General features: G+C 44.4%; 1 protein-coding gene across 1 annotated transcript in view; it reads right to left on the reverse strand.

Moving 5' to 3' along the window:
* LOC137789812 (ras-related protein Rab-26) overlaps positions 1-25463 on the reverse strand; it is a 63153-nt gene that overhangs the window by 25871 nt on the left and 11819 nt on the right. Inside the window, exons 3-4 of the mRNA XM_068583615.1 lie at positions 10200-10241; positions 8216-8282 (exon numbers count right to left, since the gene is read on the reverse strand). Of these exons, the coding sequence (XP_068439716.1) occupies positions 8216-8282; positions 10200-10241 (109 nt within the window). The remainder of the gene's footprint in view (positions 1-8215; positions 8283-10199; positions 10242-25463) is intronic.

The raw sequence follows: 25463 nt of genomic DNA on the forward strand, positions 1-25463 counted from the left end.
AAATGGGCAAATATCCGCTGATCCGACGACAGAAACGACCCAACATCGACCTTTTGTTCAGCCCGTGAGGTCGTTTCAGTTGCTTGAACCCGAGCGAGCCTCAACCACTGAGGTGCAGATCAGAAACACGTTGATGAATCTTTGCTGTAAAGCTCATTTCATTGAGGTTTTGGGAGGCGCCGGCCAGAAAGGGTTCGGTAACTTAGATATTTGAGCTTGTCTTTTGGGTCACTCTTAGTCGTTTGAAGTCCCTTTGCGGCCAATTAGGTACATTTGTGAAATTAATCAAAAGCGCACCGTGTCCTGTTGTTTGACCTTTGGAAAAATAAATTACAACAACTCTGGATCTCCCCCGGTGCGCGCGGTACACAGCATCATTAGCATCGCACCTGACTCCATAATCACCCGTGTGAATTCTAATTACCTCCGACTGCACCGAATATCACCGCAGGTGTTTCTTTAGCGCAAGCTGGAGGGTGGGCATCGTAAAGCTCTGTCAGACAGAAACACTCATTACACCTACGAGGGCAATTGTAACTCATTTTCTCAGCTGGATCTACTTTCACTTGGGATGATTAGCCGAAGCTAATTGCATCCACGGCACCATCTCCTCCTTTACTTACATCACTCCCCGTTCTCCATCCGACACTGTTTTCTAGCCGCTACGCATCCCTCCTGTTTCCGCCCGCTTCTCTCCACCCCTCAACCGTGGCCTGCTAATTTCACCAATCTATTTTGGATTAAGCCCTCCTTTTGTTTGTTTATTCCAGCCAGACGAGTCCGTGAAGGGTGTTTAATGAATTGTTATCACCGCGACGCGGCCCGGTTGTGTCAAACTGAGAAAACACATTGAGCGAAGAGACAAAAGATCGAGGTGAGCAACGAGAGATAGAAGAGAGACGGATGCTCTGCCCCATGAGTTCATTTCCTCTCGCGTGGCTCTTGTGTTTATCAGCCACCAGAAAATTTGAATAAACCACAAGGAGTTGCTGTCTTTCACCCTCCTCTAATCCAATTACCCCGCACAAGACAGACAAAGCTGTGGAGCTTTCTCACAGCAGTGGAGACGCAGAGGGTTTCGCCATGGAACGTACAATACAGACAGAAAGTACTTTGAAAGACAGGAGAAGTCACGCTCAAGGGCAGAGGAAGGGACAGAAAAACATAGAAGGTGTTGATAGTGAGATGAGGACTGCAGGTGATGCAGACAGACAGCGACAAAAAGGTGAGTAGCAGTGACCGTGTGAAGGCAGGCAGACATTTTGATGGATCGACCTTTTAACCTCACCGAGACACAGAGAGACGAGACCAATGTGCTAATGAGAGAGGCTGGTCGGGAATATGAAGTGCATTCCTCTGGAATAAAATGATAATGGCTGTTCTAAGAAGAAGGATGAAATGAAAATGATTAAATGTATTTTCAACATTTTTAAGAAATGAAAATCAAGTGTTAAGCTACAGCATCTGCTGACCAACAGTAGTGCTCTAAAACAAGATGTGTTTTCTTGGCAAGCAACCGTGCTCTTGAGCAAGCAAAGGCAGAATACAACTGTTTGAAGTTAAAGCTTTGGTTGGTAACATCGAAGTGAGAGTACGCGAGTTCATGAATAAAAAAAGAACAACCCCACCCCGGTGTCCAAAAGTCGCTAAAGTGAGCCATAAAGTTGCCACGTCGGAAACACTTCCTGTCTCCCTCCAAAGACACTTCCCCAAAATGATTTTTACAAATGTAACACATATAGTGAACGTACAAAACGAACGTATTAGACCTATTGTTCGAACTCACAGCTGTCACGCCAGCATGGCATCCTTGGGATACATTTGGTGAGTGCACAAGCGCAGGCAGGAGCTCGTCCAACCATTTCATTCGGCTCCGATGAAACGATTGCTTGTTGCCTTAAATGCAGGTTTTGTTTATTTAAATATTTCTAACACATCCACATGTCTTCAGAATGAAAAGTTCCTTGCTCTCTGGAAGGTTGTAGTATTTTATTATGGTGTTTATTTCTGTGGCTCAGTGGTTAGCATGCCCGTCTTCCTATCAGAGGATCGGTGGTTGGAACCTCGGCTCCGTTGGGCCACGTCGTTGTAAACGCTTGCTTCCTGTTGCTGTGTCTCCGGTGTATAAAGAAAAAAATCTACGTCGCTTTGGATTAATGCATCAGCGAAATGAAATCTAATAAGTGCAAAAAAATACATGCATTTTTTCTGCTCCATGTTCTTGGACCCACACGAAGCCCGTCAGCATACCAACATGACGCATATTATCGACTGGAGCATTGATTTCGTGAGCCACCGCCCCCTTGAGTATCAAAGTACCTGCAGGAAGCCGTGAGCAGGAAGGGCTGCAGTTAGACGGAGTGAAGTGATCCATAAAGAGCGCCGCCATCTATCATCTCTCAGATGATGGTCTGTGTAAATAATCACTGGCTGACTTTGGCTGCTCCGCTGCCCTTTTATTTAAGTCAAATAAATAACATGGCACGCATGCACACGCAGACAAATATCAAAGTGAGTGATGGCATGCGGTTGGGGGGGGACATTAAATGTAGTACTTTTACTTGTATGTTTTATTGATGGTATTTTTTTCCACTGTATGTTACTTCTTCTGCAGTTCGAGAGAAGTGTCCTATTGTGACAAAACATAAAGTTAAAGGTTGCGAGAGGACGAATCGACAACTGCTGCTCGAATATTTACATCAACTTTTAGCCAAGTACCAAACGTCCCTCGTCTGCTCCATTAGTGCCGTGGAAATTAAAAACACACCTTGCTCTGCAGTGCATCTCATTATGGGAAAACCTGTGTGTGTGTGTGTGTGTGTGTGTGATGTCTGACTGATGATTTCACTTTATTCCCCGAGGCAAGTTGCTGCCCCTTCATCGATGTCACTGTAGGACAAAATGAGAGCGAGCGTCTGAAATTGCTCCCGCCGTCCCCTCCTCCCACCGGCTTCATTACTCCTGTGACAGCTCCAGCAGCGGTTGTCATTTCTACCTCTTCTCCTCTGTAAGCACGGCCCGCGGGGCGCCACTCTCCGGCCTCCATCTTAGAAAGGGGCGGATCCATCACGGACCGAAAGTCACGGGGCGCAGTGACCGCTGAATCCATTCTTGTTGGAAGCCAGTCTCCTCGGGGGTGAACGGTAAAGCGAAATTAACAGGTAAAGCACGTAGAATGTGATAGCCGGATCAATATTTAAAGGCGATTAAGTGAGGCGGATATTACACAGCATGGACAATTAGCTCAATGGGCAGTACAGGGAGAGAGATGTATTTGCCTACACACACACACACACACACACACACACATTTTTCAGCTTCCTCTCCGCTCACTTCACACAGATGCCAGCGAATAAAGCCTAAAAAATGCTTTTGACTCTGACCTTGCACGTTCATTATGCAGAACGCTAGAAAGGCGCGTGTGTCTGTGTGCGCAGCAAAAAGACAGAAAGAGCTCGGTGATGAATCGCTCAGCTCACGGCTGTGCCTTCAATGTTTTCTTTCCAATCCTTCTTCTCCATCCACCTCCCTCCTTCCTTCCCTTTCTTCCTCCCTCCCTCCATCTCTTCGTTTCCATCTCTTTCCCTCATCCTCTCGTACAATCTCCGCTGTCCACCTTGCCGCCTCACATGGGACGGGCTTCGCGTCGCCCCCACAAGCTGCCGCTGCCGATTGAGGCCTCCAGTCGCTCATTAGCGATAAAAGTACTGACCCGAGAAGATGGAATAGAGGGAATAAAAGATGATGCAGGCAGCTGGATGAGGCCGAGCATAATGAGGTAATGACACTGACTTAATATGCACTTGATGAAGTCTCTGTGAGACCCACAGTCGCCGACTCGTGACAACTTTCCTGTGTTCTGGCATCCTGTCTGGTGGGACTCATTGACGCCATGTCGGCGGTGGTTTTGTGGAGCTCGGGTCGAAAACAGGTGGAGCAAGTGGTGACTAACTATGTTTTAGTGGAGCGCTGCACATTACCTGGGAAGCACCCGGAGACAGCACCAGTTTTACCAGCTAAGGTTTTGAGAACACAGTTCCCACAGTGCTTTGTGGGACGTTATCAGGACGTGTGATCGCCATATGTTCCTCTAACTCTGGGCTGCGTGTGACCTATATTAATTCATTTATATTCTGCGTGACCCCGGTACCAGGAGGGTTCAGCGCGAACACACACAAACTGTAACCGCCTGATGCGACGCCCACGAGCCTGAGCCACGGCACACTTGCGAAACAACATGGGCGCCATAGTTGCGTAATCGTGACCGACCGTTGTTTCATCTTGACCTCGAATGTTTGCACATCAATAATCGCCAACTTAACCGCCGCTGACTTCCATCAGGCAGGGGGACTTTTTTGTGAGCAAGATGTTATTTTCCCATCCACCTGCCTCACTTAAAAAGCAACACTTCATTTAATCTTTCACTTTGTGGAAATGAATGAGCAGTTCGAACTCCCACTTAGCTCGGAGTATAGACCGAAAACCCACAGAATGTGTCCCATTTTTGTCTTTTACAGAGAGACGATAAAAGAAACCCTCCGTGAGGATATCCGCTGAGTTACAGACGCTGGTGGAGCTGAAGTTATCTAGTAGGGGGAAACGCCATTAAAAGGGAAACGAAGCAGCCAAAGCTCCTCGGTGTGAGCGACCCGGCACGGGCAAATGTTTTAATCTCATCCGCGGCCATTTGAAGCATTCGCGTGTAAAGCAGCCTTTACTCCAAACATTCATCATGTTTGTCTTTAGTTTTTTCCTGCGATAAGCTAACGGTAAAAAAGACACTGGAGTAGTTTAATTTACAAACGGGACCGTCCATCATTTGAACATGTGATATCTCTGTAGGTGAGTGATCTCACGGGGAGTATGGCGGCGACGGGCTTTTCATTCCTTAAGACCACATGAGGGAGCAGATCATTTGTCATGAAGGATAAGCGCATGGAGGGGCTGGATTACTCTCTTCTTATACCTGGGAGCACTCTTGACAACCTTGAATTCAATTATTTTTTGATTCCTCTGTACTCTTCGCAGGGCGCTGCCTTCCAGTGAGGCCAAACGCCTCTCAGGTACAAAGCTACAAGGCTGTGTGATGACTTCTCTTCCCTCTGCTCTCTTTCTCTTCATTGTTTTGTCCCTCCGGTCTGGAGCGCTAAAGACAGGTGCTTTTGCATCCTTGCTGGACTCCGTGGCGCCCCGTGCACCAGATGGGCCAGGCAGAAAGCAACAAGCTGCTCATTTGCACTCAGTCTGGATCTCCTTGCTCTCTCGTTAAGGCTTTAATGACGGCAGAGATCGGGGCCAAAGTGGAATTATATAACCAAGGACGTAGGTTTGGTCTCTGCATTGGTAGGGACACCCCACCCCCTCCCCCGTAGGAAAATGTAGGCAAACTTTATTTAAATATATTAACATTTGTGATTTAAATATAGCAGGAATACAACCTTACATAATAGTAATGAATAAATAATAAAATAAATGAATAAAAAACGTTTTGCAAAACGTTTTTTCCACAATCGCGGCAGGAGGATATAAATAAATTAATAAGAAGCTGGCGAAATGGCTCCTCCTCTTCCGCTACGTAGCCAAGATGGCGCCCGTTCAGTGCGAGTAGTGTCCATCGCTTTACACTACATTTTTTGACCGTTTGCAGTGCGCCATCCGGGTACTTTCAGTGTCAGTGTGGCGCACGAAGCACTGAAAGTCAGTGCTTCGTGCGCAAGTGCGCGGTAGTAGACACGGCCTTTGTATGTCCCTTTTCTTTTTGGGTGGCATTTTCCTATCTGCAAAGCACAAAAGGGTCAACAACAACATCAATGCTGATACGAGACTTTATTATTTCCTGGCGTATTTCAGTAGTTTACCGTGTCAGACTACTGTCAGCTCTCATCCTGCGTGGCGTGTTTCTGACTTCCTCACTCGCAGTCTCGATGGCGCATTGAAAAACATGGACATGGACTTTTCAATCTTCTGGGCGACAACATAGTATTATACTAGAAGATTGAAAAATCCTCTTTGAAGTTTCTAAACAGACCAGTGAGTATGCAAATATTTTGTCCAAACTTTGGTCGTGACTAGTCCCGATGAACTCTATGCAAACCACCACCCTTGATGCAACCAATCACTGGTTAGGGGAAAAGTATCAACTGGGGATATCTTTAAACAAAGCAATGTTTTGTTTAATCCCAACTATACTTGGCGAGTCCATCCACTACTTGAGTGGAGAATGAAAAATCAGCTATTTGACTGATTTCTAATAACTTGGGGCATCTTTTTTAATGGAAACTATGTGATCAGATCATGCCACGAATCGCCGTCAACTCGCCAACACAACATTCATCTTTGCTGCCAGACCTTCTGCACTGCGGCGTTCCTTCACACTGTCTGCATCAGATGATTCATGGCAGGTATGACTTATGAAACGCAGGGTGACGCTGGGTTTACATGCGCCTCCAACAGAGAAAGAGCCCGCCAAGCAGACATGTATTTATAGGAGATGACAATGAGTTATGACTCATTTTGTTGTAGAATACGTTATTTTAGCTGGAGCAGTGACATCACCGGCAGGCTGGAGAAGTTCCTGCTGCTGGCAGGCTGCTCTCTTGACTTTGTCATTGAGACTAGTGGGCACTTTTCGGCTTAGCACCTTATGTGCTCAAATCTTTTTCTCAACTAAATAGCAGATGGCAGTGGAGCTGTTTGGTGGCAAAGAAGGAAAAAAAAAAATTGGACTACAGGGAGGGGCTACCAGGAAATTTCTGTCACTGAGAGAACGGAGCGTATACGCGCTCGGGTAATGCTTCATGAGGAGATGAAAAAGAATACTAAATACCAGGAAGACATTTTTTAAATCTACATTGTTCGTGAGGGGAAAATCTGCACCATGCAACGGACTGATCTCAACTGGATTAATGAATCATTTATTAATAATAACTACAGACTTTGTCTTCCTATGAAGTATTTAAATCATGGTGTTTTTGGCAGTGTTTGTCTCCAAACTGGATGTGTCATGCTTTGGAATAAAGATCTCATGTCGAGGCACAGAAACTGCTTGGTCCTCTATATATATATATATATATATATATATATATATATATATATACACACACACACCTGTCGATTGTTGAGAAACACCCTGGGGTCCTCTAACTGTCTGATCTTCACAGTTCAAAAGGCGGAGACGTGGACAGAACCCGTCCATTAGTTCAGAGGAATTGACTTGCTTTAGTGACAGCTGCATGTACGAGCTGCTTCTGCTCCCTCGGTCCCGCCCGTCAAGACCAAATGGGCTTTATTTAAAAAGTCAGTAGCAGACGGACAATGCGGAGAAGCAGCGTTCTGGGCTCCCAGGGCGCCTTGTTAAAGATCAGCGAGGGTAAACTGTTACGCCGACAGAACGGAATAACACCGGGCAACTGGCCAGCTACGCACACACATGTGCACGCGCACGCACGCACGCGCCATTCAATCCATGTGCGTACCCATTTACCACAAACCTGTACACACATGCAGAGACACACACTCATACATAAAGATAAAACCACCCATTAGGATGCTATTTTGTATGCAGCCGGGTGATTTTCATGTTTGAGATAATACGTGTACAGCATGTGTGTGTGTGTGTGTGTGTGTGTGTGTGTGTGTGTGCGTGTGTGTGTTCCACAACAGCTGCTCATTGAGGTTGGCCCTGCGGCACACTGCTATCTGTACTCAGCAGAGTTGTTTCGTGATATTACCGTTACACACTGCACACACAGCAACACACACACCTATAAACTTCGAAGGACACACGGGAATAGCTCATAGCCGCCCTCTCCCCTGCGCACACACACACACACACACACACACACACACACACACACACACCTCCCCGCCCCCTGCCGTGTGAGAGGCAGGCTCATTTTCCCACCCAGTGGTTAGCCTTTCTCGCTTAAGGGAACCCGCACATCACAGAGCCTCTAGCGAATGGCCCCCCGCGCACACACACACACGCACACATGCACACGCACACAGTTGCAACTTGGGTGTTTATTTTGCGATCCCAACAGCGAAGAGGCCGCAACGGGGAGACTGTCGATGTCAATCAGGCGTTTGAAGTAAACAAGAGATGTGAGACACGAGTCGGAGCAGCTCGGCTGTGTCAGGAGGAAAGAGAGGGCGGAGGGGAGGACGTCAGTCACAATTAAACAGGCTCACGATAACAAACACAGAGGAACCCTACCGTTAGCATCGCGGTAGTAAGCGTGTGTGACACTCCGGAAACGCTCCTGTCCAGCGGTGTCCCAAATCTGAAAAGGAAGAAGAAGAGGACGTCTTTTCATCATCAATATGATACTGAGCGTGTCTGTACACCAACAGTTTTGCGCGTCTTAATTTGCGCATGTTACATGCATGCCTTGTCTAGTTTCTACCATGTTCACAGGAAATAAGCAAATAGTGATTTGGGTTCAAATAAATGTTTGTTGAGTTGGACACGTTACGTTCTTGACACATTAGCGTGAGGCGGGCCTAACGAGAACGAGAGGGGTATTTACTGTATTTGCAGTAAAAACCCTTCTTGTATTTACGAGAAGAGTTTATTTACTGCGTATTTTATATTGTAGAACAAAATGATAAAATCTCTTTTGAGCTCGTCTGAACCAGAGACTTTATTTCAAGCATCCACCCAAAAACTACGGCCACGTAGAGCGCTTCTGACCGCGCTGCCGCATTTAATGAGTTTGGAGTGAACGGGCCGGCTGCAGAGGATGGAGATAGAGTTTGAGTCCCTCGGCATTCAACCTGGCGGTGTGTGTTGAAAATGCAGAATGTTTTTCTGAAGCTAAGCAGCCAAACAGAATCACATTAGTCCAACAACACCCCTACCTCACATCTTTCCTTATCGTGCTTCCATTACTGCGACCAACAGCTGCGTTACATCACAGAGGCAGAGTTAATACCAAGATGACACCGATACCGACTCACTGGATGTTTAAAAAGGCCTTTACATTTGTATCCGACCCACCGTTATGGTCCTTTACCCACAGGCTTTTGGAGCTTTGGTACGCTCTCTCGGTTATTGTTTTCCTGATTGACTCTTTCTCTCTTCCCCTTTGTCACGTTTTATATTTAAATTCAGGTCATTTGTTCTAATCGGAGAAACATTTAAGTTAGAGAAAGACAGTCAATACAATTTAAGGGGGTAATTAAATCATCCGAAGACAATGCGTCCTAAAACAAAGTCAAGAACAAAGGCAACAAAAAAGAGTGGGCAGCAAATGGTAAAGAGGATTTTACAAAAGAAATGAAATCATCAAAATGCAGATGCTAATTAACTTATTGCGTCACATGTCCCCTCAGTCCATTGTTTTGGTTTCGCATCCCGAGACTTTAATATTACGACTCCAGAAGACGCCGGCAGCTGAAAAGGCCAGACAAATCCCCAGTGTACAAGCTGGTGAATATAATGGAGCATTTAGCAAATAAAGAAACAAATACATCCCTTATGAGTTGGTGGAGTCCAAAAGCAGAGCAAAGCAGAAGGAATATCAGACTTTCAGACATCAGGTGGCCGGAAACACAATTTGAATGAAGGCCAACGTTGATCTCTGTCTGCCTGATGCGTAAAGGTGAAGCTGTTCAACATGGTAAGTTTAGTATTTATAGCTTACTGTGAAGTTTTAATTTAATCTCTGCTTCACAACTTCTAACAAGTTAAAAAGTGTGTGTGCCTGCAACTTTCATTAAACTCATTCCTGGGAAATCACCTGAAAGATCACGTTTGACAGATCCGACAGACGGATGAACACAGATCCATTAAAGATGAGGGAGTGTGAGTGTTGTGTAAATGACACGAAAAACTCATCAGACGGTGTCTAATGCTGTTTTTGAACGACGAGGATCCACCGACATCTCTCGGTCTCTTGCTGATAACGTCCAGGCCTGATAATCTGATGGAAAGTCTGTTATTCCCTCTAGTGTCTTCAGTCAGGCAGAGCAGCGGGCTAATTGACTGATTGAGATTAACTCAGGCCTCATTAAGTCATCGTTTGGGCGCCTTCGCCCTCCCACGGCAGGCAGTGAAGATGTATGGGAGGCAAGTGTGCCACGGGAAACAGTCACTGGTGATTTGTTTTCAAAAAGAACGCAGAGATATGAAAACGTGGAAGGAATGAAAGCCGACTCTTACGGATTTAAATGGAGATGAAAAGAAACAGTTTTCTTACCTGCAGTTTGACCTTCACAGCATCAATGGTCATGACTTTATTCTGTAAGACAAAATAAAACCTGATTACAAAGCTATAGAAAGCAAGGAAACAGGAACAGAGAAGACAGATGAGGAAAAACAGCTATTCAAAACATTACAGAGGCGTCACAAGCAGATTAAATAATGATGCTTTCAATGGCTGCCGAGGGAGGAACACTTTTTAAAGGAAATAGTTAGGAAAGCATATGGCTGAATTATGGTTTGCTTTATGCAACAACAGTTGGCTTTTAATAACTTCAATGCAAATTAACACACACACACACACACACACACACCTTTTGTTTTGGTGAAGCCCTTTGTTTCAGGAAGTTGCATCATTTACCAACACTGCAGCTGGCAAGCAGTTAAGCAGAGTGTGCGCGCACACACACAACACACACACACACACTAGTTGTCCAATACCTCAGTGATATCTTATCGGGGGTAAAGTAATTGGTCACAGGGATCTTTTCAAAATGACACCACCTTGATGATCACCAGTTAAAGCAGCTCCTGCATTGTTATTTGTAATCAATGTTACGAGCCGGAGAGCAGATCTAACTGTGCCATCTATCATGACACGGGATGCGACACAAGCATCGGCAAGCAAGATTAATGAGCACAAAGCCTCGGCCAGGACCCGCTCGGACTATCAACATCCCTGTGTTTCCCAGAGAGAGCGGTGTAAACTGCAGCAAGCGTGCAACATGTCTGCATTTTAAACGCGTCCCGGTATCCTGTTGTGAAATCCGACGCATGTCGCCGTCCATCGATCGCCTGCTGGGGTGATTGCTGCGTCTGTGCCTTGATGAGGATGATCCCTCGACGCGTTACACATTTGCTCCATCCCGACTGTCATTAGGTATCTGCGTCTGAGGATGAAGCAGAACAGGACGGCAGAGTCTCTGCATGCAGATGCAGATGTGCATCTACGCTCCAGTGTTCCTCGGAGGATTAGACCAGAGATTTTGCAATTCAGTCACATGCTCGGATGTCCCAGTTGGGCACAGGATGAAGATGTAGAGGAGCTCTTATACTGCGTAAGCAGAATCAGGTCCAGCTGAACAATTTGGATGTTTTCTAGTCATATACAGAAATTGATTGAACAATGTGTGCATCTCCTGGGACGCATGAATGTACAATAACAACTGCCTCCGAGGCGATTTCCTCTCTTGGTAGTTTTAACATGTGCAACCAGAAAGACACTTTTTAAAATCCATACAGTATAAGAAGTGGATGTAGTCACAGTGACGTCAACCATCGGTCTGTGGGTTGCCATCTTGGTTTTTGGCAACTAGAGGTGAGACAGGAAGGTGGAGCTCAGTACAGCTGAACACTGAATGAAGACATTTCAAGGAAACCAAAATGTTACAATTTACTTTCATGGAGAAGGCAGGCCCACCCTTAGGCCTACTTTATGGTTTATGTCACTCTAAATGAGACCATCATTTAATATGTACACCACGCTGTATTGAAGAAGACTTAAAAACATCACGTCTACAGTGTTTTCTGAGGGAATAAATCAAGTGAGAAGTCGTCATTTTCACATCGACTTCTATACAACCAGATTATGTTTGGCAACCAAAGGAGTCGCCGCATGCTTTTCTTTTGAGATAATGCAAGTTTCAGTCTCTTCCGCATTGGCTTCACTTTTCAGATCTGGAGGTTTTCCTACACAGGAATGACTCAACAGTTTTAAACTTCTGTGTGTCCCCTCCTGGAGCCTTGAATGAGACCAGAGCTGAGGACGCAGTATGCACATCTTGGGAACAGAAACTATGGTTAAATTGAGGGATAACAAGCTGACCAAAAGTCCATTACTGTGAGATATTCATGTATGAAATGAGTAGAGATTAAACCCGTGATATTCTGCAGACCCAATTCGCTCTTCGCCCAATGCAAGTGTGCAAGTCTTACTTTTTCTCTCCGAGAAGAAACAACAAGAAAGAGGAATGTGGCAGGAATCACAGTTCACTCTCACCAAAAGTGAAGGCTCGTCAGACCACTGCATCAAAATCCCACATGAAAGCCTTGTGGGGTCTGGAGAGAAACAGGAAAGGAGTCGGTGGCAGAAAACACCTGATCTGTTGGCCCAGACTCAACAGCAGAGAAATGGAAGTTATGATTGCTTTTTACTCGCAGTTGAAAAAGTCTAATTTAAGGTGCCATCTCGTCTCAAACAACTAACCAGGCTGGGCAGGTTGGCAGGTCGAGACAAAACGAAGACCTGAGCTTGAAAGGAAGCAAGGGACCGCAGTCCATGTGAAAAAAAAAAAAGCATGTCAACATACACGTAGCACGCAAAGTTTCATTCCATCAAACTGAATTTAATAACTGCTAGCTTGAAATGGACTATATCAAAATAAAGCCACATTTATTGGGTTACTCTGCTTAATTAAGGATTCATCACCTGCACCGACAGTTACTTTTCATCCAGTTCTTTGTTTTGCAATTAAAATGTAGATCCAGAGGCTGTGTTAGTGGGTTTGAAACCTTGAGCAATTGGCCCATCGCCACAAGGTTCTTTCCCTCGTTCTTAATGCATTTCATCCATATTGCATGTGGTACTGTGAATAATAGCTAGTTTACCTTACAAATGGGAAACACTTAACATTTTCTCAGAAGCACTTGTTGCTTGTTTACTGCAGTATAAGCCTGGAAAGAGTAACTACCCATGGGCAGCCTCTGGGAGCCAACCATTGTTCAGCAGAAACGTTTATGCCAATACAAGCTCAGGAGCAGTCTTTAATGATGGCCGGTGAGAGAGAGAGTTATTACAGAAGCAATCTGAGACACTCCCTCATTCCTGAGCAGCTCACTGAAATGTATGTTATTACATGTGAGAAAGATGGCTCCATCAACGCCTCCTAAAAAAGGCTTTTGTACCCCAACTCGGCACCGAAAGTCAAGCGTTGCAACGCGTAACCTTTGCTCAATGTCTCCAGAAGCCTAAAGCCAACGGTTGCTTTCAGACGGGCGTCAGCTCTGCTTCAAAACCACCGTCACTCCTCTGAAGCAGCCGAGGTCAACGTCATGAAGGGTTCTCCAACAAAGAAGTTGACTTTTCATAAAACAGGAGACCGTCTTCTCCTTGAAACGTTTTTCCACGAGTGTCCCAAAACGCCATGTCTGCCGTCGAGTGACAAAGCCCTCAAACAGCCGTCAGAATCATGACTGGGCAAAATATTGGACTTCAACACAGGAACCTTCTGTTTGTCTGACTGCCAACGCCGGCTCCTCTAATCGGGACCACGCTCGTCTTTGAACCTTCACCAAGTGCTTTTTATCGGAAACGTGACAACAAAGCTTCGCTTTTGTTGGTTCTTTTCATCCAGGAGTCAACGAGTGAGATGTCTGTGTGAACGTCTGATGGAAGCGGGAGTAACAGGGGTCAATGATGGAGCGCTACAGCGACACAAAGGTGTTACTCGTGTTGTACTTCACACCCGAGTAAAGATGTTAGCAGCACTGTGTGTGGGCCGGGTGTTTATATAACTGAGTGCACAACACCATCCGGCAGAGCGTTCCAGCTTTGATGTGAAACCTGTCGGCTCTCCGTGATGAGCAGCTGGAGCCGTGTGGAGGTTTCATGTGAAAATGACAGAATTACAGGAAACAATAGTTTCCTCACGTCATACTTGAGATAAGAGACATAAGAGATCAAGCCTCGTCACGTGATTTGTGTTCAATTTCTTTATTTTTTCATCCTGTAACCTGTAAATAAAGTTGGATTTGACTTATAACAACATAAACCACATACAAATAATCGTGATCTCCAGCTAAATGTGGCATTTACACAGAATCTAAGAGGCTCATACCTGCTGTGTCGCTGACCTGGAAAAACAAACAGAGGCTGGGCATTTGTTTTACATACAAGGACGCACATGTGAACCAACACACCTGTACTCATGTGGACATAAACCCCCCCCCCCCCCCCCCGCACACTAAACAAAGAGGTGGGCGTGTATTTGTCAAGCGTCTCAGATCAGGAATCCTGTAAATAGCCCGAAATTGAAATGCATTAACATTTTGTGAACCCAGTCATGGTCCCCACCGGGTGAATGCCACCGACTTTGAGGATTCCCCGACCTTTAGCGCTCTCATCGGGTTAAAGTGCACAGAAGCCGCACTATTTTAAAACTATGAGGGGAGACGAGAGATGGGATGAAAATTGCATCACCGTTCTACCACGGCAATGTGTCATTATGTAATCCTTGTAATATTGGTACATTGATTGCTCAAGGCTCTAAGTCTCCCAACAGGCAGATGCACTCTCTGAGCGTCTTAGAAGTGGGGATGTCTCCCACTTTCCAAGCAACAGTCCTGAGCTATGAAATAAAGTGTCAGGGGCTTTATTAGTAACTCTTGAATATGAAATATGAGTATGTTTAGTCCAGGTTTAATTACCAGCACAAACACAGGGATTGATTCTGAGACGTTCAATAAATCCGGACCCAGGTGGCGACCATCTTTGTTCGATATTTCTGACGACGGCAGAAATCCATCTTTGCATGGACAAACGACTCAAACGCTTGTGAGCAAGAGGAGCTTGAAGTTAAAACTCCAGCTTTGATGTTGAAAATCCGTCCTCACTGTGAAGACTCATACCTTCAGCTTCACCACACCAGCCTCCCCGCCCTCCTCCCAGTCCTATCAACAACAATCCGCATTGCTGCTCAATAATGATATTTCAATAACCCGAGGCTCCAATTCCATCTCATTTTCTCTCCCATCTCCACTGTTTTCCTCAACGGACCCTCGACCTCCTCACTTACGCCGTCTGTTTTAATCCTCTTATATTAAGGATGAGGTCTGCCAGGGCTGCTCAACAACCAAAGTAATAAAAGTAGAGACCGGTGGAGAGAAAGGAGTGTGAGAAAGAGCGAGAAAAAGTTCAAACACATTAAAAGATTTAAAAAAAATAAAGAGTTTACCGTGTGTGACCGTGAGAGCTCGTCTTGCTCTTTCTCCCAATCCACAGAATCAACAGCTATCTGTCACGCCAGAAAACTACAGACTCCCGGGGTCATATTTGGAAGAACATCCACATAACTCGGATGATAACAAGCTGACAAAAAACACACACAGTTAAGCATGAGCTGCAGGATGACTGCGGTCCAGCCTACACGCCTTGAACCACATCCACACTGGATTACACTGATGTGGGTCCAAGCAAACCAGCTCCTTAGAATAAAAAAGGGCTCATTGAGGATTGAAGGTCATGAGCTGTCACCTCAATGTATGCCTTCCTGAAGCCAAATGAACTCATGTACTTAAAGCAAAGTGTTCAAAACACATGATACATATGCTGCAGATGTGGGCTGTACTGTGGTGCTGTGGGTAAAACTGCCGCCACACAGCAACAGGGTTTGATTCCCGGGTTGGGCGGCCCTCCTTTGTGGAGTTTGCCTGCTCTCACCGTGTCAGCGGAGGGTTTTCTCCGAGTTCTCCGGCTTCCCACTGCTTATTCTAAGAGGACTTAATTACCCTGACTGGCCCGTGGGTGTGAATGTGAGCGTGACTGGTCGTCTGTCAGTGTGCACCCTGCCTTCACTCAATGTCAGCTGGTTTGAATTCTGCCGCGCGGCAATGCATCAGAAACATTTGTGAAATCTGAACCGGCATGCACACGTCCGGGTCCTGCCCAGCGCTTGGAGGAGGTTCACGGCTCGGCGCTCAGACCCTCCGTGCACCGTCCTCCATGCAGCAGGCCTCGCTGCTCACAAGAAGCGTGAAACCGGTTTGAGCACCGCAAGCCTCAAACCAGCTGGAGGAGCACAACACCGTGTAGGGCCCGAAGCCGCCGTGCAGACACTCCATTATGCAGCGTGTGTTTAAGTGTCTTCTGAACAGAAGGGCCCATCTCCCTTTGGCACTTCAACAAAAATATGAAGGAGCAGGCTTCCATTTGGAAGCTGAGGAAATCAATGCTGGAAGTTGACACAAAAAGGTTTTAAGTCATATTTCAGAAAGCGTGAGTGTGTGTGTGTGTGCGTGTGTGTGCGTGTTAGTTGATGAGCATGGGGGCAGTTAAGTGGAAGATTGTGAAATAAGCTTTGACAGCTTTGTTTGCTGTGCAGAGTAGACACCCACACATTGCCACTCACACACGTCTGCACACACACACGTTCACAAATGTCCACGACAGTAAAGAAGACCAACATACACACACGTTAGACGACAGGCAGACATACACACACACATGTACAGGTTAAGAATAAATACCGCAAAGTCCACATTTCCACGCTGTCCTGATAAAAGTTAAATATATTTAAAAAAATTTGGCAAATGCCTGCACACAAAGCTGGGTTATTGACAAAAATGTGCATTAATATTCAGCAGCAGCCAAAGCGTCAGACAGCTCTAAGCTATCTGTCAATCAATACTTTTAATACACATGGGGAATCCGGACCTGAAACATTGACGATAATGTCACACATATACATGTTTTAGCATATGATGTTATCATTATATCCATATTGTGCTTTGTATAGCAGTAAAGGGAAACATTGGGACAGTTGCTGCCACAGTGAAACATGTATTCATGTCTCTATTGAAAGTCAAGTGAATCCATATCAAAACACCAGCAAAGCTACTGTTGTGATTAATTGGTCTAAATTACAAAAATTGGTCCCAATTTAATTTTGACAGTTGACAATATCAAATAAATAAAAAAATTAAAAAGGCGATAACACAGGAAATGTGTCATTATGTTTTAAAAAGTGACTTGAAAGATAAATGTCTGTCAGAATGTTTTCTTTATTTAAAAGCTGACAGGCCGTCTGCCTTTCCGTGTTTCCTGCGCTTGATGATTGCTTTTTTTTTTTTAGCAATGTTGCTACGTTGCAAGATTGCTGCAATTAACTCAGTGTAATTAGTACTGATGGGATTAGGCTCCAAACACATTAAAACCAAAAAGGCCTACATTGTAATAAACCCACCCATGTTATTTTGCTCGTTTATTGTTATTTCTTTTACGACACACAAACACCTACGCGGTGCCCACGCGCGTCTCAGCAGTACGCGGTTTAATAGGTGCCGTCTTAATGAGAGTCCGTTATTTCAGCGCGCCGGCTCTTCAAGTTTTGGGGGAAGGAAATGAGACAAATTAAGAGAAAAACTTGAGTGGTTCAAAGAGAGACGAATACAGAAACGACTGTAGGAACTCATGTGACAATGACGGATGAGCTCCATTGGGGTCATTGAAAGCAAACGTTCAGCAATAAAATGAAATAAAAGAAAGTAATTTCCTCTCGCTGGCCTTGGGTAGAAATAAAGCATTGGAGCGTGACCACCCACTTCACCCCTCTGTCAAGGAAACTGGTCCTGCACCGAAATGTTGTTAATGAAGGACCTATTTAACTGACCAGAGGAAAGTGAAATCAATGGGTCCCTGTTCTTTTACACACTGTTATAAGCATAAGACGCTCTGCTGATTTCGATCGAGATCTTTGTTCTCTTCTCTGCTTCCTTATCGTAACAGAGCTCATAAGGTTATAATATTACCTCATCGTTATGTGCCACCAGTTCTTTGTCTATTCCAACACTAATAGTACAACTTTTACTCAGTTGTGACGGCTGCCATCTGAGGTGTAACACCAGACACCAGAGGTGCGACTTAGTACGGTGAGGAGCAAAGTATTCCTCCTTCGGAAAATACAAAAGTACATAAAAGTATTACCGATTCTTAAAATCCAGCAAAACAAGCAACAAACACAGAAGTGATATCCCCTCGTGAAGTGTTCGCAAACAGTCACTTCCTGTATTCCCAACTCCAGAATTACAGAACATTAGCATTCATAAATCTGCAAAGAGAAATATTTGACTCTTAAGATGCTAAATGCTCAACTGGTGTTTTTAACCAGTGAGTTTCTTACTTTGTCTGTTTGTGGATCGATGCTGAAGAGGAACCATAGAGCTGGCAACCATTTGTTGTAACATGACAGAACTTTCTCAAATATTAATTTTGTTTATTAATAATATAAAAAAAACATTGAAAGAAATAGCAGCTATACCTTTTAATACCATGTTTTGTCCCTTAGAATAAAGTCCAGAGGAACGGTAGCGTGTGAAAGACACACATGTACATGTGTTTACTGCTTCATTGATAACAGGTGGAAGCATCCAGGAGCCAGACTGAAATAACTCAACACTCATTGAATAGATTCTAGCATTAAGCTTTTGTTTCCTCGCGTGTATTATTTCTGTAGAATAAACAGCATTCATTAACTGTTGTCCAAATTGACTGCCAAAAAGGTTGGTCCAATGGACTACAAATCCAATGCCAACAACACAATAAAACAACACACCTAACCCATGTATACACACATTGAGCCTTCCCAGACCAAGCCCTGGTCTCCTCCTCCTCCTCCTCCTCCTCTTCCTCCTCTCCACTCATGTTACAGTGGTTTGGCAGAGGATGGCTCACACCCGCATCTGGCAATAAGACTAGCTAATCCGGGATTTGTCACCCTCTGTGACTCCCTTTCTTTCACACTTGTTCTCTCTCTCTCTTTCTCTCTCTCTCTCCATCTATTCCCTTCCTCTCTTTGTCTTTTCATATCCCCCAGCTTCTCTTGTAAAACTCTATCTTCCCCGCTCAGCCCCTTTTTCCCCCCCTTTCTACATTATTGTTCCCTCCTGCCGTGCTCTGGCCTGACCTCTGTGATATCTCTGACATCTTCCGTCTTGTGTTCCCGTTCGCACATCAAACTCACGAGACAAGACCTTCCTCTTACCGTGTCCTTCATCCTTCACTTCCCATATAACAGTCCATGTCTTGCCCCTGCGTACGCTGACTATTCCCTCTGTGGGCGAGCAGAGCTCTTCCTAATATGAGACGGGGCTCTCGGCCTGTCGTCGGGAAGTCAGGCTTACGGTTTGAAAGCTACAGACCCATGAGGGCTCTCTCCTTCTCTTTCCCTCTTTGTATCACTGTCAAGACTCTCCGCAAAGATTTAAAAAACAGAGGCAGCCAAGCAAGGTGGGTTTGACTTGTCCACTATTAAAGCTTCTCACTTGTCTTCACTTCCCATCTCTGGGGAGAGCTTGAACATTACCCTAACTTCTCCTTTTACACAGGTTCCTGGTGGAAATCACTTCCTGCTGGAGGGGGACTTGTATCACGATATTGCGTCCATGCTAATTTTATTAGCAAGCACAGTTGTATTTTACGGGCCACTTTTACAACAGTTATGGTAATCGCAAAGTCAATTCAAAGGCAAGATTTCCTCATCATGTTATTATTCTTCATATACAGGTATAGGGAAATGCTTTCTTTGTGCTTTGTGGTGAGCTGCATGAGCAGCATTTGTGTGATCTCTGTATCCTGGATGCTTTAGTCCATATCATAGAGAGTGCAAACACAACACTGGATTACTGACAGTAGATGGTAACACGAGCATATATTTTATGGTTGTGTTTCCTTCCGCCTGGCAAATGTCTCATTTTATCTCTGTTTTGGTCTCCACCAACTCCTGAGGGAAATATCTGGTTTCCAATCAGGGTTGTAAATACAAGCGAGCTATGGAGGCTCCTGCTCCCTTAAGAGAGACTTTAGCTCCCTAAAAAAGCCTCATTTGAGATAATAAAGGGGAGAAAAAAAATGTTGTGTACTTTTCTGCATCCTAGGTCTGGTCTGTTAAACGAAGTAACGCAAAATATTGATTGTCCACCGTGCGTTGTCACTCATCGTTTGTTGGCAGAGCGTTGCAACGGTGAATGATATTGCTGTTTCTTTGTTGTCCCCAGTGAAATATTCTCTATATTAGTTCAAATGTATTGAGAAATGTTAATTTTTTTTGCTTGATGTATGCGGACGATTATCTGGCGGTTCATCACCACAGACCACACCTTTCATTTTTCCCCTCTATATTCCACATTAATATTTACGTAATGTACCAAGCTCATTCCCAAAGAATACATTTGAGATATGTGTTTCTTAAGGGACCCTAAGGAGCTTGGCTGTCGGTCTGGGCATTAGCGTGGACTTCAATAGGACCCCTTGTTTTGGTGCACAGCATGTAATGCCCTTATGCACCATTCAACCCTTGCTAAAACATGATAGTATAATCCAAACAAAAGGCTGGAAAATCCTATTACGGCATGTCGCCCTCTGCCAATAAGTCTTACGGGGTTTTAAAACTTCTTCTTAAGCCCAAATGTTATCTCTCCCTATTTAAAGGACCCAGTGTGAAAGGGTTGTTAGCATTCCAGTAGCACTGTGTGATATTACAGCGAGTCGTTGAGGCTTTGATATTGTTAAGTAAAGGAGGGGTCGACCCGCGTCTTGACGAAGAGGAGGGAGTTTTCTCAATGCTGCTGTTTTCTAGATGCAGTCCCGCTTGTTTGTACGTGTAGGAGGGAAAGTGCTTGCGCCAGATAATCAAAAGCTGGAGAGTAAATTAGTTTTCACCAAGTAGTACATCTTGGCAGCTGTGGCCTTACTTCATCCTCTCTCTTCATCAGCTTTATTTCCTCGGCGACGGGAGTTTGATTATTGTGATTACATTCGTCATCGCGGTTTCAGAAGACGGAAGAAGCAGAGGATGGAACGGGAGAGAGAGGGGAAAGAGCGACACAACAACAACAACAACAATTTAAAAAAAGGACTGCGTAAGTGTGTGTACAGAGGATAATGGGTTGAAGGAAGTGAAGATATGAAAGGACAGGATGGAAACGGTGTCTTGGCCATCAGAACATCGTTTTTCTGGAATGTGCATACAGGCAGTTCATTGTTTTCTAGCGTACAGTACGTGTCGCTGCATTTCAGCTCTCACTCACTCTCCAGGGTCACTGTTGCGCTGCGATAAAGGATTCAACACACACATGCACACTTTGAGTTGAGCTGGAAATGTGTTATCTTTAAATAGCACTTTAATGCTATTTGAAAGGCCTCGGGGGTTTCTGAAGTCTTTAGAAAGGAGTTCACCAAGGAACCTCCCGAGGCCCTCTGACAATCGGTCCAACGAGCCCTTTGAGTCCTTTTTGAATCCAGGAGGACGTCACTGTGCGAGTGTACTAATGTGGTTTCATTCAATTTGTGTTAATATAGATAAAGATGGATGGGCAGTTCAAGGGAAGTGAGACGTTTTTAAAGTGGTTTCCTGGAAGGCAACTAGCCAAATGTCCAGTGAGTGACTGGACCCGACCACAGTCCAGTAGATGCTACAGTTCACAACAGAGGTTTTTCAATCATTTCCGTCAGCATATGAAGAAAAATCTAATTTAACTTAAATGATGTAATGTGTTTAATTAAACTGCTCAAAACCATGTAAAATGACAGTTTAAAATATTCATCATCCTAATGGGATTCTACTAAAAGTCAAGAAATCATAACTAGGGCTGCAATTGACAATTATTCTCTCATCCTTAGTTGGATAATGGTTGAAATGTCAGAAAAAACACTAAAATACCAGTGCAATACATTTTGATTGATCCAAAATGTACAGAAATGCGAGAAAAGACTTCAGATTGTGGTTGAACTATGTTGGGACAGTACTCATCTCCACTGAGGCGCGATTAGGTAGCATGTGTAATTGAAGGGTGATATGTTGTTGCTGTCACTGAAACAGGGCTTTGCAGACACTGAGTGTGGGATTAGCCTGGAAATAGCCACAACACAGAGCTAAACTATTTTGGGCTGCGTGCTGATGGGCTTGTCAGAGCTTTGAGCTCCGGTCCTCATTGTTCAGTCAAAAACACCTTTCCCTCTCCTGAGCCCTTTGGTTTTATCCACAGCTGTGAAAATGGACTTGCATTGTCGCCGTGTGAGGTCTGTGCAATTTTGTTGACCAGACCACGGTGCCATGCTAACGTGTACGGTTGCACTGCTGTTTGATGACTTGGGTGGGAGTTTTGATCACATTGTAACGCAGGAAAGAGGACACTGTGATATGATGTAATACCAACCCAGCATTGCGTATGATATAATGTCTTATTGCAAGTCAGAAGCAATAATGTCTTGTTGTCCTTCCAACATGCTGCTCTTATCCTTTTAGTCAATGTCAACTGCAACATGCTCTTCCAATCTTCTGCGAGAGGCTATTTCCTGCCACCTGATGCTTTCACGTGAGGATCATAACCCTTAAGAATGTCATATCCGGACATGGAGCTTCTGGTTATAAGAAATTAATTAGCATGGTAAGACACAGCTTCAAATTAAATCAAAAAGGGAAATTGTAATAAAGCCATACATTCACAGAATGCTAAAAGAAAACAGGACGTTTAAACTGAGACGTTAGCTGCAGTGAGTGTACACCAACGTGTTTATGACTACATTCTTCACCAGAGCACAGTGGTAAAAGAAGTATTTCCATATTTTGTTAAGGACCTATTTTGCAGAATGTTCAATTTCACAATAAGATATATTTCTATCTATTAATTATAAGTTTTGTTGCATTTAAGGTGGAGCCATTTTTAAAATGATGTAATAATAACTAACTAATAACTTCACTCTACTCAATAATACATCAGTTTGTTAGCTGTATTTTGCATGCATGACTAAAATGTGAAATACATTTCCGACAAAATGCATGGAAGCACATAAATAATCAACATAATTGCTGTCATAATTGATGTGCATGCATGTTTGTTTGTGTGTCTTTGTAAGAAAGTGCACACTGTGCTCTCCTATTGTGGGAGAGTGAAATTAAAAATTTAATCTGAGCCAGCTTCAAAAATCACCTTGACATTAAAAATAGAAATACAGCTCCACTGCCGCCTTCAGTCGTCATTTGTGAATATCACTGCAGTGGGATTAGAGTTGCTTCATCAAGGTTGTGAGGGTTGAATACATTATTTCCACAGGAGACGCCTCGCAGGAGCATGAATTGATCACCTCGGCACATTAATTATGGGATTAAATATGAGGGAGTTTGATCTATGACATGAAAAGGGCAGAAGTGAGTGACAACACACACAATTGCTCCCTCTGGCTCCTAATTTAAAGCAGGACAGTATATAAATAATACATATTGGCTGTGTTTTGTCCCTTTTCTCAGTGAAAGCACCGAATGGCGGTGACTTTCAATCCAAGTTCACCATCTTTTGTGCCTAATGATCAGTGTGTACTCTGAGCACAATAAAGCTTTCCAAGCAGGAGCTGGCTGATTGATGAAACTGTGCAGCTACTTTTCTTCATTTTAATGCCTGAAACATCTGTTTCTGCGAAGGCTATGAATATGCAGACCTGGCTTTGGGGGTCTGCGAGTGTGGTCTGAGTACTTTTACGTTTGGGGTGAGTCGAGGTAATCCTCACACTCCTCAAGAAAGGGAAAACCGTCTGGTGGTTCCTCTGAATTCAGGATCAATGGAAGCCGTTAATCTCGCCCCCCAGATGTTCCCCAAAGGAATAGTCGTATCTTTTTCCCCGTAAATTTAACTGCACAAAACGCAATAACACCAGCCTGCGAACATTTCGAGCTGATTGTAAACATTGCCTGCGATGTGGAGGAAACGCTCGCAGTACCTGGTGTGATATCATTTGAGGGAATGTCATTTTCTTTTGCCATCGCTCAGTTCACTGTGCTTAACAAACTGGACTCGAACTGGCAACCTTCCAAGACACAAGCTTTTACCCAGAATGCAATAGTGCTCACGACAGGGTTCTCTCTCCATCATAATGGTTTGAAAAAATAAAAATAATAACGTCTCAAAGCCCGCTTGGCACCTTCCTCTTATCGGCCACGCCCCTGCACATCCCTTCACACCCCACATTCATTTATTTAAACACACTGTTGTTGTCGATGACTGTTGATTGTTGCTTGTCTCAGTGACGCACTTTCCGCTAAGTTAAATTCCTCGTTTGTGAAAACAGTCTTAGCAATAAACAGTTTTTTGATTCTGAAATGTCGGTGAAAAGTAATTGTGAGTCATGTTTTTCAGCCGTGTGCTGGATTTTCTTCATTCATGCAGCTTTATAATTCCTATTTTAGTGAAATCAAACTTGATGTGATTACTGTATGCAAACAGAGTCTATAGCTGTGTATCTATCCGTACCGTCACATGAAACCGCCATGTACATTTTGCACTCAAGTGTTTTGACTTCGGCCTGTCGTCTGATATTATAGCAAAATCCATAACATACAGTCAATATGTAAATAGAGCCCTATTTGTTCATGTGATGAAACTTCATTAAAAAGCGCACAAACGTCTGTCCAAAATGTAACATTTGTGCTCATTTTGCACGTCTAACGTGACCAGATTAGGGATTTTTTGACTTTTTGTTGTGAATGTGATACAACTTGCCGTCCTCGTGTCCCGAGAAGCTTCCGTAACCATCCTAAATATTCTGTGACAGCTCAATGTGTTACGTCTGATTACACAATCCGTTGGAACAATTGAAAAGTGCTCTCGTGTGAAGCCGCGCGGTCGCTGATTCGAAGCGGCAAACCCAGACGAGATCACCCCGGATGGAGAGAAGGGGGAGTGACTACAGCTGTGTTGTGATTCCTCATTACGCTGAAAAATTACAGACAAATTCTTTCCTCGTGGTTTTGAATGAAGGAGTTTGTTAACAACTTGTTTTCTGTCCATCCATCTCTCCCTAATTTGCTCGCGCACAAAAAGGAAACACGAGCTCGTGCGCGGAAACGTCATCTGTCTTCTCTGAGCGGCGCCAGACGACACGCTGCTGCTGCTGCTGCTGCTGCTGCTGAATTGGAAAGCAATTCTTTTGATTCATTTCCCGCCTCCTTACTTCAAAATGTCTAATTATAAATGTCTTCTTCACCAGCGACGACGGTGACCTGCGGGGTCAGATATATTTATAAAAGAAACACATTCAAAGCCGATACGAATGTGACCTCACGGGCGCGTGAGAGGCGGCCGGCAGCTAGTTTTGATCCTTGCACTCGCAGAGAAAAGGTGTATGAGGAAGGAGAATAAGCAGCACTAAAGCAGGGAACTGATGTTTTAATACAGGAGGGGGAAAGAAACGTGTGAAGGTTTGGCCCGGCGTACCATCACATCCCACGTCATATAAAGTTGGGTTTGTACAAATTCAGCCATGGACGATTACGTCACATTACATGTCATTTAGCTGACGCTTTTATCCAAAGCGACTTACAATAAGTGCATTCAACTGAGTACGAGCTCAGGACAACAAGAATCAAGAGAGTACAACTTCTTCAATAAAGTCAAAGTGCAAAGTGCGATCAGTGAGAGCCATCTAAGTGCTGCCAAAGTGCCACTGCCGCTGTCTTTATTCAAGGTGTAGTCGAAAAAGATGAGTTTAATTCAGCCA

Source organism: Clinocottus analis, unplaced genomic scaffold (assembly GCF_023055335.1).
Source record: "Clinocottus analis isolate CAN_PGR_092001 unplaced genomic scaffold, fCliAna1.0.p SCAF_19, whole genome shotgun sequence".
Taxonomy (NCBI): domain Eukaryota; kingdom Metazoa; phylum Chordata; class Actinopteri; order Perciformes; family Cottidae; genus Clinocottus; species Clinocottus analis.